Source organism: Acipenser ruthenus, chromosome 8, assembly GCF_902713425.1.
Source record: "Acipenser ruthenus chromosome 8, fAciRut3.2 maternal haplotype, whole genome shotgun sequence".
Taxonomy (NCBI): Eukaryota; Metazoa; Chordata; class Actinopteri; order Acipenseriformes; family Acipenseridae; genus Acipenser; species Acipenser ruthenus.
The window spans coordinates 27,884,533-27,904,517 of record NC_081196.1 but is presented as its reverse complement, the minus strand read 5'-3'; the positions used below and the strand labels follow the sequence as shown (position 1 = coordinate 27,904,517).

General features: G+C 44.1%; 1 protein-coding gene across 7 annotated transcripts in view; it reads right to left on the bottom strand.

The window, feature by feature from the left end:
- LOC117407178 (paraspeckle component 1-like) overlaps window positions 1-19,985 on the bottom strand; it is a 153,682-nt gene that overhangs the window by 14,650 nt on the left and 119,047 nt on the right. For 2 of the 7 annotated variants that reach the window (XM_059028778.1, XM_059028777.1), the window contains 3 exons: window positions 18,395-18,471; window positions 9,761-9,857; window positions 9,140-9,268 (listed from right to left, as the gene is read on the bottom strand). In XM_059028778.1, coding sequence (XP_058884761.1) covers window positions 9,191-9,268; window positions 9,761-9,857; window positions 18,395-18,471 — 252 coding nt within the window. In that variant the 3' untranslated portion in view covers window positions 9,140-9,190. Of the gene's footprint in view, window positions 1-7,305; window positions 9,269-9,760; window positions 9,858-12,408; window positions 12,773-15,180; window positions 15,258-18,394; window positions 18,472-19,985 lie in introns of those variants that run through there. The other 5 variants (XR_009329352.1, XR_004545032.3, XM_059028776.1 and 2 more) reach the window with 4 other exon arrangements.

Below are 19,985 nucleotides of genomic sequence, written 5' to 3'. Positions count from 1 at the left end.
CTCTCTCTCTCACCCGTTCTCCACTCCCGAACACCTAACCACGACTGAGTGCTACGTGTCTCTATATATACTGTTGTGCTGGGATTCAATTACTAATTAATTATTCACTTGAATCCCAGCACGTGAATTAATTCTGTGCAACCCCGTGCTCACATATTACATTTAACCAGCACGTGAAGTGATTTGTGCTCTCCTCGTGCCTAAATACAAATCTACACTTTTTAAATACACGTGAAACACAGACCCGTTTATATCCTGTGTACCAATGACTATACACCAACATTTACACACGCAACATACAACACATAACACAAATGCACACAGGGGCGGGGCGCTTTGCCACATATACCCCCCCTTGTGCGCAGCACACATGGCCTCAACGGCCACCTCCCCCCTTAAAAATCCAGCAGTCCAGGACAAAGTCTCGGGCTGGGAAGGGAGGCTTCAGTGGGCCCATGGCTGGCCATGCTGTCAGCACCCCTGCCGGTAGTGGCACGGCTGACAGCCTGTTGGTCCCGTCCTGCAGCGAAAAAGCTGCGGGGGCAGGTGGTCCCCCGACCTCCCCCTTCTTCGTAGCCGGCAGCTCCCTCCTGTGGGGCTCCGGCCACAAGAACTCCTGCAGCGAAACTGCTGCTGGGGAAAGTGGTCTCCAGACCTCGTCCCCCTTCTTTGTAGCCGGTAGCTCCCTTTGGTGGGGCTCCGACCACAGTACTGCCGGCAGCGAAGAAGCTGCAGTGGGAGCAGGTCTCCGGACCTCCCCCACGATCTCCGGCAGCGAAACTGCTGCAGTGGGAGCAGGTCTCCGGACCTCCCCCACGATCTCCGGCAGCGAAACTGCTGCAGTGGGAGCAGGTCTCCGGACCTCCCCCACGATCTCCGGCAGCGAAACTGCTGCAGTGGGAGCAGGTCTCCGGACCTCCCCCACGATCTCCGGCAGCGAAACTGCTGCAGTGGGAGCAGGTCTCCTGACCTCCCCCACGATCTCCGGCAGCAAAACTGCTGCTGGGGTTGGTGGTCTCCAGACCTCCTCCCCCTTCTTCGTGGCCGACAGCTCCCCTTTCTGGGGCTCCGGCCACCGTACTCCCCGTGGTGGAGGTATGGGAAGCAGAGACAGCTCCTCTGCTCCTGGAAGTGGCAGAGGCAGCTCCTGCTCCTCTGCTCCTGGAAGTGGCAGAGGCAGCTCCTGCTCCTTTGCTCCTGCCGGTGTAGGTGGCGGAGGCAGAGGCAGCTCCGGCTGCTCTGCTCCTGCCGATGTAGGTGGCGGAGGCAGAGGCAGCTCCTGCTCCTCTGCTCCTGGAAGTGGCAGAGGCAGCTCCGGCTGCTCTGCTCCTGCCGGTGAAGGTGGGAGCAGCGTGTAGTCTCCCCCTTTTTCAGGGGACTGGTGCTGCTCTGCCTCTCTTGCAGCGGACTGGTGCGGCTCTGCTTCTGAAGGGGAAACCAGCAGGCATTCTTCCTCTGCTGGTTGTGCTGGGGAAACCAGCAGGCATTCTTCCTCTGCTGGTTGTGCTGGGGAAACCAGCAGGCATTCTTCCTCTGCTGGTTGTGCTGGGGAAACCAACAGGCATTCTTCCTCTGCTGGTTGTGCTGGGGAAACCAGCAGGCATTCTTCCTCTGCTGGTTGGGCTGGGGAAACCAGCAGGCATTCTTCCTCTGCTGGTTGTGCTGGGGAAACCAGCAGGCATTCTACCTCTGCTGGTTGTGATGGGGAAACCAGCAGGCATTCTTGCTCTGCTGGTGAAGGTGGGAACAGCTGCCTCTCAGGCTTCGGATTCCCGCGGTCCCCCCGTCTGGGCGCTGGACGCTCGCGGTCCCCCCGTCTGGGCGCTGGACGCTCGCGGTCCCCCCGTCTGGGCGCTGGTTCCTCCTCTTCATACTGGGTGGGGCATATGGCTAACGTGTGCCCATAAGCCCCACAGCCAGGGCATAACTCTGCTGCGAGGTTCTTTAAAAAAACCTCCCAGCCATCATCCTCGACCTCCTCCCTTTTGGGCTGTGGACGCCCCGACTCCTCCCTTTTGGGCTGTGGACACTCGGGTTCCCCCCACTCAGGCGTAGGACGTTCGGGTTCCTCCCACTCAGGCGTAGGACGCTCAGGCTCCTCCCACTCGGGCTGTGGACGCTCAGGCTCCTCCCACTCGGGCTGTGGACGCTCAGGCTCCTCCCACTCGGGCTGTGGACGCTCAGGCTCCTCCCACTCGGGCTGTGGACGCTCAGGCTCCTCCCACTCGGGCTGTGGATGCTCAGGCTCCTCCCGCTCAGGTACTGGAGAGGGCAGCGACTAGATATCTACCTAGTCGTCTTCCTCTTCACTTTCCCCTCCTCCAAAACGGAGAAGGAAAAAAAGCCGCCGCTCACGTTCGGCAAATGGATAAGATCTGAGAGGTTGTGTCACTGAGCTACTACAAGAGCACTCAGCACCTACTCCGCCGGCACCCTTGCAGTGGCTAGTGGGCTAGAGAGTGACATACTCAGTGTGTTTACATGGCACTTCAAATAGTGTTCAAATCCGATTACAGAGTAATCAGATTCGGAATTCCTGCCATGTAAACTCTACAATCAGATTTAGGAATTGGATTTCTCTCCGTAATCTGATTCCAGGTAATCGGATTTGCGGACAGGGGTTACCCGATTCAAATCCTTTTCAAATCTAATGTCGCTGCCTTGCAAAATGATCAGATTACAATATTATTTTGGCACTGCACGTGTACTAAAAGCCGAAATCAGTTCTAAGCATGAGCAGATGTGTTTGTTTCGGTTTAACACGATGTCTTGTCAGAAAGAAGCAGCAACGTATTATTGGAGTGATGAGGAAACAGTTTTTTTTAATTAAATGTCTCGATGAATTAAAAATGATAAATCACCTTGATGGCCGAAAACAGCGAAACAACGACCCCTTCAAAAGAGTGGTGGAAAAAATGGCATCTGCTGGATACGACAGAACTGTTGACCAAGTGAAAACGAGATGGAAGCTTTAGAAAGCACAATACATAAAAGCAAAGAAAAATAATGAACAAGTGGTGCCGAGCCTTCTAGCTTCACGTTTTATGAGCTAATGAATCAGCTCCCGACCACTTGCTGTCCTTCCCAACCAAGGCGTCGACATAGGAGTTCCAGAAATGTCTGAACTGTCTTCAGATAGCAGTGGCCATGCTGAGTCTTTCGAAGGTAAACACAAGCTTTATACTTAAATCACACACACTTTAATAATTAAGTAATGTTTTTTTTATTGTTATTTTCGTTATGATGTTAATTGTGCAGCAATCTGCCTTCTTATATGGCTCAATAGTTGATAACGTAAGGTAACCTTGTGTGTATATATATATATATATATATATATATATATATATATATATATATATATATATATATACAGCATACAGTATTATGAAATGCATTGTTTTTCACCAGAATTTACCTGGTGTTAAGACTATGGTTATAGTTATACTAAAATATTAAACAGCATCATTACAGATGTACTATAAGTACCTATGAAGCCTCAACATATTTTTTATGTGGAATTATTTCTGGTAGTGTACTACAAATAAAATATTTGCTACAGATAAAGTTGAATGGGGGGAAAAAAAGAGGTACTGTTAAGCCAAAAACAGACACAGTATTGCATTCATTTGTACTTGGAGGCTGTGTGGTCCAGTGGTTAAAGAAATGGGCTTGTAAACAGGAGGTCCCCAGTTCAATTCCCACCTCAGCCACTGACTCATTGTGTGACCCTGAGCAAGTCACTTGACCTCCTTGTGCTCTGTCTTTCGGGTGAGATGTAGTTGTAAGTGACACTGCAGCTGATGCATAATTCACACACCCTAGTCTCTGTAAGTCGCCTTGGATAAAGGTGTCTGCTAAATAAACAAATAATAATTTGATTTTTATAAAATTTGTAAATGATCATTTTAATTTTTAGTTTTTTTTTTTCCCCAAAATTTTTTGAGCTTTGGATGGAATATGATGAATAACTGATTCTGTGCAAAAAATAGTTATTATTAATAATATTAAATTTGGTAACACTATTTTAATTATCAAATTTCATATTAATAATAATAAAACTGTTACAGTAACCTATTATAACCCTATCATAATGTTAAACTGCCCTTACAGCTGAAAGAACCAAAAAAAAAAAAAATAGGTCTACTTTAAACTTAATGTTAAAAAGCTCTGGATATCAGATCTCATACATTTGTATTTTTTTATTTTTAAGGTGCTGAAAGGGTTGAGTTTGAGAAATATTTTTTGTTACAATTTACATGTGATATATAAAGAGACACCATCAAAAAATTTAAAATTTGACCCACCAGCTAATCGCAAATTAATACAAACCTGGTACTGATGGCGTCTTTTTTGGCTGTCAGAGGGTTATTCCTTCTACCCCAGAGGGAACCCGCCATCAGTACCAGGTTTGTAATTTGCAATTTATATATATATATATATATATATTTATATATATATATATATATATATATATATATATATATATATACACACAAAATACTACAAAAATTTAAAGTTCAGTAGTAGTTTGCTTTTAAAAAGTTCAGTTTACTTTAAAAAGAGAAGCAGCAGTTGGAAGTGACAGTTAGAAATTGCAACAAATTGTACCAAATTCTCCCGGTTGCCATGGAGACCAGTCAGCGTGCAGAGAGCAGGGAGATCCAGTACCCTGTTGAACTGAGCAGTGCACAGGCCAGGAAGCAGCACAAACCGAGTGTGCTGAAAGCGAATCCGGAGTGTCTGTACACAGACTACACTGGGACAGGAGACAAAAAAGTTGAAAAGCAACCTCATCTTCTATACTGAACACATCAATGCCTGGCACACTGCTGTGTGTAAGAAGTACAGCAACACTACAAAAAAGGGAGACAAATCCGTGTAGGAGGAGATGAAGCGCAGAGAGAAGACAATCACCAAGGAGCTGCAGGGACTGAGGGAGCAGCTCCACAGATACACAGCCCCCCCCCACCCCCGCTCCCACCCCCACCAGCAGGAGTTCCCCGACTCCAGAGTGGTCATCTCCACGCTGCTGCCCCGAGCCGACACCCATCCACACACCATCAACGCTCTCAACAGAGATCACCAGAGGCTACTCTGCATTGCCCAACGTGCACCTGCCTAATGTACACGCGCACCCAACAGTGGTCCCCTGGCACCTCTACGACAAGTGCACCTCAACCAGGAGGGGGTCAAAGTCTTTGCCAAGACCCTGAAGGATGCAGCCATGGGCCGCAGCCCAGCCAGCCCCCCGCGCAGCAGTGCCAGCAGAGCCCAGCGCAGCATGCAGGCCCCCACACTGGAGCGCACCCATCCCACGCCCCCTCCTGCCCCCGCAGCACCGACCAGAACGCCCTCCCCCCCCCCCCCCCATCCGCCCCACTACCGCAAGGCCAAATGACAACCAGCATCAACTCAGCTACGCCGCAGCTCTAGCCCAGCCTGCCCCCACTGAACTGGGCGAGATCAAACAGCTCCTCAGCATCCTCTGCTCCAGGCTGCTGAACTGAGACCTGTATATCAATATGATTTCCATTACACGAGAGTAGATGTTAAAACTTCATGCTGATTTGAACTCGGCTCTCGCCAAGATGAGCACCAACTAAGACGTAGCTTTACAGTAAACTAATGTGATCCATATGCGTCTCCATCCATTTACGTTTCCTTCCATATGATGATGTAGATATCCTTCTGTCTGGTGTTAATGGCTGAAGTGTAATGCTGGCTCCAGGGATCAGCTTATTTTGCCTCCCTGGCGCATCAGCACACACAACGGCTGCGATGCTGGCTCCGGGGATCAACCAAAGTGCGGCCTCCCCAGCGCATCAGCATGACAACCGTCTGGATTGAGCTAAGTAGGGTACATCTCTGGGGTTTTCAAGTGGGCACCTTCCATCCTCAGTGTTTCGTCGACTAGCCCACAACACCTCAAGAGGGCTCGACGGTGATTCTGGCGTCCCAGCATCACCCCCATCCGTCCCCCACTCAACTCAGCCCAGCTTACTTACCTGTCCCCAGCCAGAATCTTTCCGTCTCAACCACAGCCAGTTGCTGCTCCTCTCTGCTGCTTCAGATAAGTTCTTCACTGTGCGACGCAACTCTTGGCCACTGAATCCGACGTCTCTGAGAAACCGGGTTGTAGAGTGTGCCACAAATCCTCGACAACCCACTTCCACTGGGTAAACCCGAACTCTCCATCCTCGCTGTTCCGCTTCAGTGGCTAGTTCAGCATACCGCAGTTTCTTCCTCTCATACGCCTCATCTACAGCATCCTCCCATGGCACTGTTAACTCTACCAGGTGAACAAGGCGTGCTGATCCAGACCACAAGACAATATCTGGTCGAAGGTTAGTGGTGGCAATCTCAGGTGGAAAAATAAGCCGTTGACCAACATCTGCCAGCATATTCCAGTCTCTAGCAGCTTCCAGTTGTCCTGGGCGAGGATTGGTTTTAACACCTTTTCTTGGTGGTTGCTCTCCTGGGCAGAGGAATGTTGTCTTTTGTGTGTAATGTTTTGATGGAACAGGTGGCAACTTATTGGTCATGTTACGCTTGTCTTCCAATGCTAAGGCCAAACATCGCAGCACCTGGTCATGGCGCCAAGTAAACCGTCCTTGGCTAAGAGCCACCTTACATCCTGTCAAAATGTGCCTTAATGTTGCAGGTGATGAACACAAAGGACATGAGGGATCCTCTCCTACCCAGAGGTTTAGGTTCTGTGGTGATGGGAGAACATCATATGTTGACCTGATGAGGAAACTGATCCTGCTCTGTTCCATTGACCATAGGTCTTGCCAGCCAATCTTGCGTTGTTCCACACTCTCCCATCTCATCCATTCTCCCTGTTTGGCCTGGGAAATGGCCTTTATACACCTCATCCTCTCCTCCTGCTTTTGCACCTCGTTGACTACCAGCTTCCTTCTTTGAGCTGGGGCCGCCTTGTGCCATGTAGGAGGAGTTGAACTGAAACCAAGACACCCTCTTCCATGCTGAACTTGCCCCATGATATCACCAATTTGGTGTCATTTTTCTCTCGGACTCCCTCTATATACTACTACAACCCACAAAAAAATCTGACCAAATACAATGTGAAAAATGTGCAAAAATGCAGAAAATCAGACAGGGGGGCAAATACTTTTTCACAGCACTGTGTATATATATATATATATATATATATATATATATATATATATATATATATATATATATATATATACACACAGACGTGCTCAAATTTGTTGGTACCCCTCCACAAAAAACGAAGAATGCACAATTTTCTCTGAAATAACTTGAAACTGACAAAAGTAATTGGCATCCACCATTGTTTATTCCACATTTCATAGAAATCAGACTTTGCTTTTGATTTTTTATTCAACATAATATTGTAGATAATAAAACAAATGAAAATGGCATGGACAAAAATGATGGGACCGCTAACCTAATATTTTGTTGCACAACCTTTAGAGGCAATCACTGCAATCAAACGTTTTCTGTAGCTCTCAATGAGACTTCTGCACCTGTTAACAGGTAGTTTGGCCTACTTTTCCTGAGCAAACTGCTCCAGCTGTCTCAGGTTTGATGGGTGTCTTCTCCAGACTGCAAGTTTCAGCTCTTTCCATAGATGTTCGATAGAATTCAGATCAGGACTCATCGAAGGCCAATTCAGAATAGTCCAATGTTTTGTTCTTATCCATTCTTGGGTGCTTTTAGTGTGTTTTGGGTCATTATCCTGTTGGAGGACCCATGACCTGCGACTGAGACAGAGCTTTCTGACACTGGGCAGTAAGTTTCGCTCCAGAATGCCTTGATAGTCTTGAGATTTCATTGTGCCCTGCACAGATTCAAGGCACCCTGTGCCAGGCGCAGCAAAGCAGCCCCAAAACATAACCGAGCCTCCTCCATGTTTCACTGTAGGTATGGTGTTCTTTTCTTTGAAAGCTTCATTTTTTTCGTCTGTGAACATAGAGCTGATGTGACTTGCCAAAAAGCTCCAGTTTTGACTCATCTGTCCAAAGGACATTCTCCCAGAAGGATTGTGGCTTGTCAATATGCATTTTAGCAAATTCCAGTCTGGCTTTTTTATGTTTTTCTTTCAAAAGTGGAGTCCTCCTGGGTCTTCTTCCATGGAGCCCACTTTCGCTCAAAAAGCGACGGATGGTGCGATCAGAAACTGACGTACCTTCACCTTGGAGTTCAGCTTGTATCTCTTTGGCAGTTATCCTTGATTCTTTTTCTACCATTCGCACTATCCTTCTGTTCAATCTGGGGTCGATTTTCCTCTTGCGGCCGCGCCCAGGGAGGTTGGCTACAGTTCCATGGACCTTAAACTTCTTAATAATATTTGCAACTGTTGTCACAGGAACATCAAGCTGCTTGGAGATGGTCTTGTAGCCTTTACCTTTACCATGCTTGTCTATTATTTTCTTTCTGATCTCCTCAGACAACTCTGTCCTTTGCTTTCTCTGGTCCATGTTCAGTGTGGTGCACACAATGATACCAAACAGCACAGTGACTACTTTTCTCCATTTAAATAGGCTGAATGACTGATCACAAGATTGGAGACATGTGTGATACTAATTAAAGAAACTAATTAGTTTGAAATATCACTATAATCCAATTATTTATTATCTTTTCTAAGGGGTACCAACAAATGTGTCCAGGCCATTTTAGAATATCTTTGTAGAATAAGCAATAATTCATCTCTTTTCATAGCTTCTTTGCTTTATTCTATGACATACCAAAGGCATGCAAGTATACATGATAAAATAGCTTTTAATTTCATCACTTTTCAGGAGGAATGAAGCATTATTTCAATGAGCTGTAAGGGTACCAACAAATTTGAGCACGTCTGTATATATATATATATATATATATATATATATATATATATATATATATATATATATATATATATATATTACTGGCTGTGTTCTGTTAAGTCAGCCTGTTGCAACCAAGTGCAGGGTATCACTTATTTTTCTAATTCACAGAAATGATGTAGTCCACAGCATGTTGCAATCATGTATGGACTAAAGGTGATGTGAAAGTCACTTTTTTTCATTAGAATTCTCCATCTGGCTTTCAGCTTTCTGCTTTCCAAATGCTATTTCAACACACATTCTAGCAGAACTCAAATACACACTGAATGATTCCTGTTGGGGTGTGGTTCTTGGTGTGGAGGGATATAGCTTCATCAGCCATTCGAGGAGTGGATAGGCTGGATCCCCAGAATCTGCAGAATCACTTCCTGACCATTTATCTGTCTTGAGCACTGAATGAAAATAAATTTACTGTTACCCACAACATATCATGCATTTTGACTACATAAACGATTTACAGTACATGGAAATGTACTAGTGCTCAGTAATCATCAGGATACTAACTTATAATGAAGCTCACTCATATTTATACTGTATTGGAAAGCTATACTGAGATACTAAAACAAGGTAAAATTCATATACTATACTACTAAGGTAAAAAAAAAAAAAAATATTGGATAATACTAATTTCATTAGATGTCTTTAGATTTATCTTGTAAAAATACCAAGAGTACGCTACAAACCCTAACTTTTCCTTACACACTTTTGTATTGACAATAAATAATTGTGTAAAGTATGTAATACCTAAAATTAATATTTTCCATTTATTTAAAAGGCTGCTGGTTGGTTTCGCATGAAAATGGAAATATCAATGCTAAACACTCCATTTGGTAGTTTTGATATTTCAATTTTCATGTGAATCTGATCAGGTTTAAGCGATTTACCTTTGGAATTTGATCAGCCTTTTCAAAAAGGGACGAGCTACGAAGAACCCTTGCGTCGTGTGCTGAGCCTGGCACGGAGCAATTGATGTTCCAGAAGCTGTAAAGAAAGGTGTTACACGTATCAGCATTTACTGGAAGACTGAGATCGTACCTGACGTGAAGTGAAACGGGTGATATATGCTTGTATAATATGGATTATTGTAAATCATTTTCTATTATTACATTTAAAGTATTCTAATGGTAATCTCAATAAAATACATTATTCTACTTGCAGATACTTATCGTCAACCACACCCTGCATGCAGTACAACGAAGTCCATCCCTCGCGTTTAACAAAATCTCGGTGACCGTCAGAAGGGGCGGAAATAAGTATGTGGGTACAGTCCACACACAATACTATTTGGGGACATTATTTGGCCAAATTTATCTTAGAATCTACAAGAAATAGATGTTGCTTCCTCCGCTGTTGGCACTCTAATTATATGACCAAGCACATCTGACACGAAACCCTTGCAGAACATATACATAAGGCCCTGTGAAAATCGCGGAAATTTTCTTTAAAATTCATGGCATTGTCACGGTTAAAGTATTGTATCTCGCGGAATGTGCACGGAAATATCAAATAAATTACGTGTACAGATTTTTTTTTTTTTTAAACAGCAAATATACAGATAAATGCACTGACATCAACATTAACATCAAAGTTACTCAAGCACTTTACAATATCTTGTGAAACGGTGTTGTAATTAACAGCCTGTAGGTAAAGTGTATCTGCAAGGACAGCTTTCAGTTCTAGTACGTCAGGTGCATGTTCACCATTTAGGTCTTGCAAAACAAATAAAATGTGTAACACATACTGTTCTTGGGCATCAATTGACTCGTCAGTGTGACCACTGACAAGCAACCAGCCTGTTTTACCAATTCCATAATCTTCTTGTGATACTCGGCAACTTTAGGTAAGTATTCACGTCTCAGCTACACTGTCTGAAGAATTTCCGTAGCTTTTGGTTAAAAGGGATATTTGCGCTAACAAACGCCTCTGTCAGCTCAAAAATTAATAAGTGGACTTTTGGAATATGGAAGTCACCGTTTTTTGTTTCTTTGCAAGTAAAGCAGTCGAGTTTCGGTAGTGATCTACAGTAACGTTGCAGGACATACAGAACAAGAGCTTCCCTCCATTGCTGTGTAAACTCCTGCTGGATACTGCTTTACGTGATCTGCTGCAGACACATTTTAGCCTTTTTAGAGACATCAATTTTCTTGTTTAGTGTGTAGTATTTTAATTTCCCGCTTTGATTGCATATAGTGACATGACATAATCACTGTGCGCATGGCGACTATTACACTGGAAGCAACAGCTGTATACAACATTGGGGTATCGTTAGTATTGCCCTGTCTGTCTTCTACTAGAGCTAAACACTGACAACGGAAAAGCATTAGCATTCCAATGTTAGCATTCGTATTTAATTGCATCAACATCATAAATGTTGAAATGCAAGTAATAATAAATGTGTAATCGATCTGCATTCTGACTTGAAAGAAGTTCTGAAAGGGTATAATAGCTGCAGCCTGTGTCTGTGACTTGACTGGCACTTCGCGCCTAAAGGTTTTAAAAACATCATCAGAAAGCATTTGACCCCTATCAGGTAAGAAAATGAATAAAGAATATACTATATTATAATATTTTTTTTAATATTTTCTTTTTTTTTTTTGACAAAAAGTTATTTATTTTCTTAGCTTTCATAACAACGTTATGAAACAGAAAATAGGAGGCACTTTTTTACACAGAGAATTGTGAGGGTCTGGAACCAACTCCCCAGTAATGTTGTTGAAGCTGACACCCTGGGATCCTTCAAGAAGCTGCTTGCTGAAACGGGGCTCCCGAGTGGCGCATCCAGTAAAAGTGCTCGCTAGAGTGCAGGATGCGCTCTATAGAATGGATGTCGCGAGTTCGAATCCAGGCTATTCCACAGCCGATCATTTGGCCGAGCGTCGCCCGGGGGGAGGGAGGGTTAGGTCGGCCAGAGTGTCCTCAGCTCACCGCGCACCAGCGACTGTAGTCTGGCCGGGCGCCTGCGGGCTTGCCTGTAAGCTGCCCAGAGCTGCGTTGTCCTCCGACGCTGTAGCTCTGAGGTGGCTGCACGGTGAGTCTGCAGAGTGTAAAGAAGCGGGCGGCTGATGGCACACGCTTCAGAGGACAGCGTGTGTTCATCTTCGCCCCTCCCGAGTCAGCGCAGGGGTGGTAGCGGTGAGCTGAGCCTAAAAATAATTGGGCATTTCAAATTGGGGAGAAAATAATAAAAAACTAATTGGCAACGACTAAATTAAAAAAAAAAAAAAAAAAAGCAGCTGCTTGCTGAGATTCTGGGATCAATAAGGTACAAACGAGCAAGATAGGCTGAATGGCCTCCTCTCGTTTGTAAACTTATGTTCTAACGTATATATATATATATAAAAAAACACATTACAAAGCTATATTATTGCAATATCAAAAATGTACAGTCAGTGGGAGATATTAGAAAGAAAGGGTTTTATGTTTTTATGTATAAACAAATATAACAACGGTGACGTATGCAAACCTCAATTTGGACATTTTTAAATAGGGAAATCTGATTACATCAACGTCATGTATATCGAGATAACTTGCCATGTAAACTCTGTATTGCGATTGCAAAATCCAATCCCGTGGAACCCGATTACAGAGGACACGGGGCTTCCTTCGGATGATGCTGAATCGGACATCCTGGTTACGCAGCTTCCGCTGTCGCCGGAGCTTATGCACTTGGCTTAATGCAGAGAGCTACTGCAGCATTACAGGTTCCTTGGCCTGAAACAAAGGACGCGAGGCGCTTCATTTATGACGAGCAGCCCTCTATCACTCCTGCTGCCCCTCCGGTTCACAAAGATCCCAAAGATCAGCCTGCTTCCAGTAGCTGTCACAGTCTTGGGTCAGTTTCTGCTCTCAGTGAGTTTGTCAAAGCCACCACAGGTGTGTCTTTAAAAGCCTGATACCTGCAAAAATTTAAATCTTGTTAGCAGAGCTTCCATCTCTACATTCCCATTCCCATCAACAGTGGGAAGACTTCAAATAAAGTAAACTGTTTCTATCAAAGAGACGTCTATATCTGCCGCATTAACACCTTTCACTCAAAAAAGGTGATCGCACCTTGTACAAGGGAAGACAGGTTTTACATTCATTCGTGACAGCTCTAAAGCACATTATGTGCAGCAAGCAAACGTTTTGTGCGTTCTTCTATATGCATTCTGTATAAATTAAGTTTACAGCTTTATCCCACCTTCCCACATGTAGACTTGATTAAATGACAAAAACTGTATTCTGTATATGAAGAGAAGTGTTCGTACTCATCTCCCCATTCAGATTATTGGAAAAGTTCAAAATCGTCGAGTAAATGTACAGTGGTGGTATAACTTAGTTCAAGTGAGCCTACATAAACACCTAAATAACTTAAATAACCCTTAAATACACCTTAACGATATTGTGATATTCTGCAACCTCTGTAACTCGCCCCGGATAAGGGCGCCCGCTAAGCAAATAAATAATAACAAATACCGTACTTTGTATGACAGAAACTACTTTTTTTAAATAAAAGTAAACGTTTGTTGAGTGATTTTAAGTACACACAAATACATATTATGCTATGAAAAAGACGTTTTTAAAACATTTATTTTTGCTAAAAACACATTGTATACTCAAATACAGCGATCGATTTACTTTACACCTTGATATTTAAAACAACAAATGTCACAGTTTTTAAATGCCAGAACCGTACACGCGCAATTATCTATTTTGTGTATGTACTGTATTAAAAAAAAAAAAAAAAACTGCGGGGGCAGGGTCCGTGGGTGGCTAGCGCCAGCCCTGTTCCAGCTATGCTGGTAATTGATTCAGGCACAAGGCAGTTTGGCTTGTCCTCTGTAGTTGTTTTTGCTCAATGTACTTGCGACAGTTTGGGTATACTCACCCATTTTGTAATGGTTAACATTCCCTACTTGAAAGGGAACGTTAGGTTATTATCATAACCCTGGTTTCCCTGAAATAGGAATATCGTCGCAGTTCTTGAAGGAAAACAACGATACTGTCAGGGTGAGTAGTGGCTTTATGCTCGCGAGGGCAGAGCAGCACTACGTCACCCGCCTCTGACGAGTGTCTTTCAGGTTTCAGGTTTCAGGTTCAGGTGTCTTAAAGGGGGAACACCCATTTTGTAATGGTTAATATTCCTATTTCAGGAAACCAGGGTTATGATAATAACCTAACGTTTTTTTTCCCCCTTCACTTTACAACGTCATTTCCACGTTTGTTTTTATTTGAAGTGTTTAAAGTTAAATTTCAATTTTCATTTGTTTGTTCAGCTTCAAAAAGGCACAAGTAAACCTCATGTTATTACTTTATGAAAACATGTCTATGGCCACGGTTTACTGTGAAGAAACGGCAATGGCAACGAATGAAAAAAATAAATAAAATGTGGTGTCAACGTTATGTACTATATTTCAGGAATAAACAAAACAACGTATATCTTGAACTGCTATTTGGCATCCTTTGTTTTGTAGTTAATTCAGTGGGGTAAAGTAAGTCCTACACAACTTACTCTTTATTCCTGGGATATTTTTCTATTTTAAAGTGTTACATATTATAAGGTCTTGCTGTAATATAAAGGCACACACACAGGGGCCACTCCCCCTGCCCCTGCTGCTATGCTGTGTCTCTGCCTGCGTTCAGAGCAATATAATGGCTTTTATTACTTTTTGAAAAACGAACGAATATTTGAATTATGAGCGAATATCCGAACATGAAAATCCTGTGTTCGTCCCAGCACTAATAATGAGTCACTGTTACTAATCTATGGGCTAGCAATGTCTGCTATTAGAAATGTACCCATATTACTCTAAGGGAACTTTTTTTTCCCCTCAAAATGCAAATTTTGCCCCTATGAAAATAATAAATGTAGAAAACTACCAAATGAAAGAACAAAAAGGATCTGGGAAAGTACCCTTTTCTCGTTTCTATATTGCATTAACCCTTTAGGGTCCAAGCTATTTTCGCCTGTTTTTTACTGTTAGATTTGTGCCTTTAACTCTTTAGCTATATAGGTTACAGGTTCATGTCATACATGAAATTAACGTGTACACACTAGGTACACTAGGTAGGTCTGCCATAGAGCGCAGCAGTAACACTGCAAAACACTTGCATTCATGGCTCTCTAGTGCCAAGGTACAATCCTGGGAATACACGAATAGGACTTAATTTTAAAGCCCTGAATCTCTTCTTTCGAACTGTAAGCAGGGCTGTCTTTTACAGTGTCTGAGTAATAAGATGTAAAGTGCCAGGTCGCCGGCACGATTTAACACTGTGCGGACCCTACAGAGTTTTTTTTTTTTTTTTTTTTTAATTCAAGGCATACCTCGGATACTGAAGCAGTTCTTCCAGGGTGGAAGCAGCAGCTTGTATCTCGTTCATCTTCAAAAAGTGAGCAGTGTCCTGTAAAACACAATAATAATTTGGTGGACCTTTTAAGCTAACAACTATAATATGAAAATGAGAAATAATCACTTTTTACAAATGTATAAAGTTAATAATTATCATAGATGTAATCTAACACTGTATACCAAGATGTACATACTGTATTACCAATATTATCAAATATTTAATTTTTTCAGTGCAAGACACAAAATATTAACTAAACGTTAGATTATTATCATAACCCTGGTTCCCTGAAATAGAAATGTAACCATTACTGCATGGGTATTTATCCTAAAAGACCCAGAAACCTGAATAAGATATCAAAGCTGCAAGTCAGAGCCTGTGACGCAGTCGTGCCCGCCCCCGAGGGCATAACTGGACCGCAGACACAGATCTCATCATCATTTTTCTTTCAAGCCTGCTGCAATCATGGACGTAGCGACCTTGAAGGTTAATGGTTACATTTCTATTTCAGGGAACCAAGATTATGATAATAACCTAATGTTCACTATCAAGTACGAAATGTAACCATTACTTCATGGGTAGAAATACCAAAGCTGTCACAAGGCAATATTGCAGACCAACTGGAATGCCACAAGGCTCGGCCAAGGCCACCTTGCTCGTTAAACTGAGGAACCCCAGTACAAGTAGCTAGGGCTAACAACTGAGGGAGAAACTCGCCTCTATGTCTATTTGTAAGGGTTGACCCGGAAGTCGTCCTTAATACTCTAGTTCCAAAGCCAGGGTTTTTGTGGATCCACGACCTAAGTCTATAGAACCTAGTAAAGGTATGGGTAGTAGACCACACTGCTGCATTGCAAATGTCATTGACAGATGAACCCTGGAATAAAGCCCACAAAGTTGCCCTGCACTTCGAAAAGGCATGGGGAGCTAGAGAGAGGCCAAACAGCAAGACCCTGAACTCGTACACTGTTCCCTGAAAGGCGATCATCAGGTGCTTAAGTGCACCGGTTTTTATGGGATTATGGAAATAGGCAGCTTTGAGGTCCTCCGTGGTGAACCAGTCGCCTGGCCTGAATGACTGCAGCAACATCTGTTGCATCGTCAACATTTTTAACCTCCTTCGGCTCAGAAACAGGCTGACCTGCCTGAGGTCAAGGATTGGTCTGAAGCCACCATCCCACTTGAGCATGGAGTAGAACCCATTCTCCAAATGGAGGGGGTGTACCATATGAATAGCCCGTTTTTGCAGCAGAGCTGCTACCTCCCGAGACACCACAGTAGTGTCCTGAAGGTCTGTGACTGATGCTGCAGTCACACCGCGAAAGGGAGGGGGACCGTGCTTGAACTGCAGTGAGTAGCCAGTCTGAACGGTAGTAAGCACCCAGATGTCTGTGGTGCACTGATGCCAATACTCCAGATGGCTCCCTGAGAAGGGGCCCTGGGCCTGTGGCAGCAAACCCCTAGGGCCGCTGCTCACCTTGTGGCTTGGCCTGAGGCTCTTGCCTCTGCCTCGGGCGGCTGTCTGGCCACAGACGCAACTGGCTGTGCCGGTCCCCGAGGCTGCTGGCACAGGGATAAAAACCCAGGCATTTTTGCAAATATCAAGTAATGTACCATAAGAATGTACAGTTGCAGCCTCAGCTTGCTAAAAACAGCAACTGGACTGTCAACAAGCCTTGCTTGGTACCAGATTGGCAATTGTAAAACCCCTGACGGTAGCTGGTCGGAATTGGGACTGTACCGGACGGTACGAGCTCGGTTTGGTACCGGTTTGGTGCCTGTAGCACCAGGTTCGTACAGTAGTGTAATGTTGCTGCCCTCAAGTGGGTGTCTGCTCAAGCAACAACGGCGCTGTACAGTAATGAAACAAGGCGGAAGCTTTGTAGACCAGGGCACCTGCATGACCGCAGTGGACCTCTCGATCAATGGCATAAGCTCTGCTGTTACAGGGTGAGCTTAACTGCAGTGGATGTGCTACCTGACTCCACATCCTCAGGATGGGAACGCCAGCTCCTTGGTACGCAAAGCGCTCTGTAAAGCTGCAGGAGAGATGAGCAGAAAAGGGTTTGATAAAGACACCAACTGGGCTGTCAACAAGGCCTGCTTGGCACCAGACAGGCAGACTGGCCTTGCATGCGTCACAGGGACAAAACCCAGATATTATGCAAATAGCAAGCAATGTATAGTAAGAATGTACAGTTGCTGTTCGGTACGTGTACCGGGTCACCAAACGGTGTAGGTCTGCGACCCACAGTTACCGCAGAAGCAATATATAGGGTGCCCACCTGTATAGCTTCAGGCAAACAAACATAGCCCTAAGACTAGGGGAAACATGCTGTCATAGCCCTGACAGCCTTCGCAATGGTACTGCAAGGAGGGACCAGACGCAGAGCTGAGCCCAGCAACTGAGTAGTGAATCAGAATGGTAACCTTGTTCGTTGTACATTACTTGTACCGGCGGGAACAGGGTAGGTCTGGACCTACAGCTACCACACAAGCAGTCTATAGGGATGCCTACCTGTAGGGCTTCTGGCTAGCTGACTGTCAGAGCCCTACATTACAAATTAACAAATTGGATAATAAATAAGCATTTATGGCCATATATACAAAAGGGACCAAAAGCAACCAAAAAAAAACGGAATAATTGAAAAACTTGCAAAACAAAAAGAAAATAAGACATTCAGATTATTCGTGCTAGGGACCCTGATCATGTGGTGCAAAATGGAGCTATTCACTGTGGCTACTTGACGACCATGGCAACCTGACCCTGACAGCTGACTTGCGACGTGCATCTGATCCACAAACACTTAAGACGAAAGACAAATTTATATTTATCGGAAAATAGGTCCTTTTGCCTTCAATGTTACCATTTCTCTTCTTTTATAAAGATTTTGTCTAAGAATGTTTGTTTACTGCACCGAGGTAGGTCTGCCATAGAGTGCACTAGTAACATTGCAAAACACTTGCATTCATGGCTCTCTAGTGCCAAGGTACAATCCTGGGAATACAATTAGAAATTTGTCTAATTTTAAAGCCCTGAATCTCTTCTTTCGAACTGTAAGCAGTGCTGTCTTTTACAGTGCTTGAGTAATAAGATGTAAAGTGCCAGGTCGCCGGCACAATTTTGAACACTGGGCGGACCCTACAGAAGTTTTTTCTTTTCTTTTTTTTTTTTTTAATTCAAGGCATACCTCTTATACTGAAGCAGTTCTTCCAGGGTGGAAGCAGTAGCTTGTATCTCGTTCATCTTCAGGAAGTGAGCAGTTTCCTGTAAACACAATAATAATTTAGTAAATTAGCTAACGACTATAATATGAAAATTAGAAATAATAACTTTTTACAAATGTATACATTAAAGTATGTATACATTAATAATTATCATAGATGTAATCTAACACTGTATACCAAGATGTACACACTGTATTACCAATATTAATCAAATATTTTATTTTTTCAGTGCAAGACACAAAATATTAGTTAAACATTAGATTATTATCATAACCCTGGTTCCCTGAAATAGAAATGTAACCATTACCTCATGAGTATTTCTCCTAAAGACTCTGAAACCTGAATAAGATATCAAAGCTGCACGTCAGAGCCTGTGACACAGTCGTGCCCACCTCCGAGGGCATAACTGGACTGCAGACACAGATCTCATCATCATTTTTCCTTCAAGACTGCTGCAATCATGGACGCAGCGACCTTGAAGGTTAATGGTTACATTTCTATTTCAGGGAACCAAGGTTGTTATGATAATAAGTACGAAATGTAACCATTACCTCATGGGTAGAAATACCAAAGTTGATACAAGGCAATATTGCAGACCAACTGGAATGCCATAAGGCTCGGCCAAGGCCACCTTGCGTGTTAAAATGAGGAACCCCAGTACAAGTAGCTAGGGCTAACAATTGCGGGAGAAACTCGCCTCTATGTCTATTTGTAAGGGTTGACTCGGAAGTCGTCCTTAATACATTAGTTCCAAAACCAGAGTTTTTGTGGATCCACGACCTAAGTCTGTAGAACCTAGTAAAGGTATGGGTAGTAGACCACACCGCTGAATTGCAAATGTCATTGACAAATGAACCCTGGAATAAAGCCCACGAAGTTGCCATGCCCCCGAAGGAATGGGCAGTGAGCTTTCTGGAGGGGCAAGTTGGCCAGCTCATAGGCAGGTCTGCATATGTCTGCTATACATTTGGACAGCCTCTGCCTAGACAGGGCTTGACCATTGGACTTCATCCCAGAGCAGGCTGCCTCATCGTTCGGACTGCCTCCAACTTTTTGGCCTGTCAACGTAGCACGCCAGGGCCCGCACTGGGCAGAGTGTAGGAGCTGCAGCTCCCTGTCAGACTGGAAGGAGGTGGAAGAAGCCTCCAAATCCACAGACTGGTTGACATGGAATGCCGAGACAGTGTTCGGAAAAGGCAGGATCGGTATGGAGCGTAACCCTTGTCCTGGCCTCTATAAAAATTAAGCAGGTAACATTTGAACTCAGCTGAATGCCACCGAACCACTTTCAAAATGTTCTGCCCCACCGGAATGGCTGCCAGATAGACCTTTAAATGTAGAGGAAAATTCCTCTCAATCAACAGGGCCTGCAAAACTGTTGTATTACTGCCATGGGACAAGCCGTGGGGTCAAACCCACAATGCAGACACCACGTCTGTAAGACGCTCCACTTGTACCCGTACTGGTGCCGTGTGGACGCTACTGTGGCATTTTGCAAGGTGTCAAAACAGCCATTCAGGGGCCAGACCCAGAGCTACAGACTTGATGGGTCGG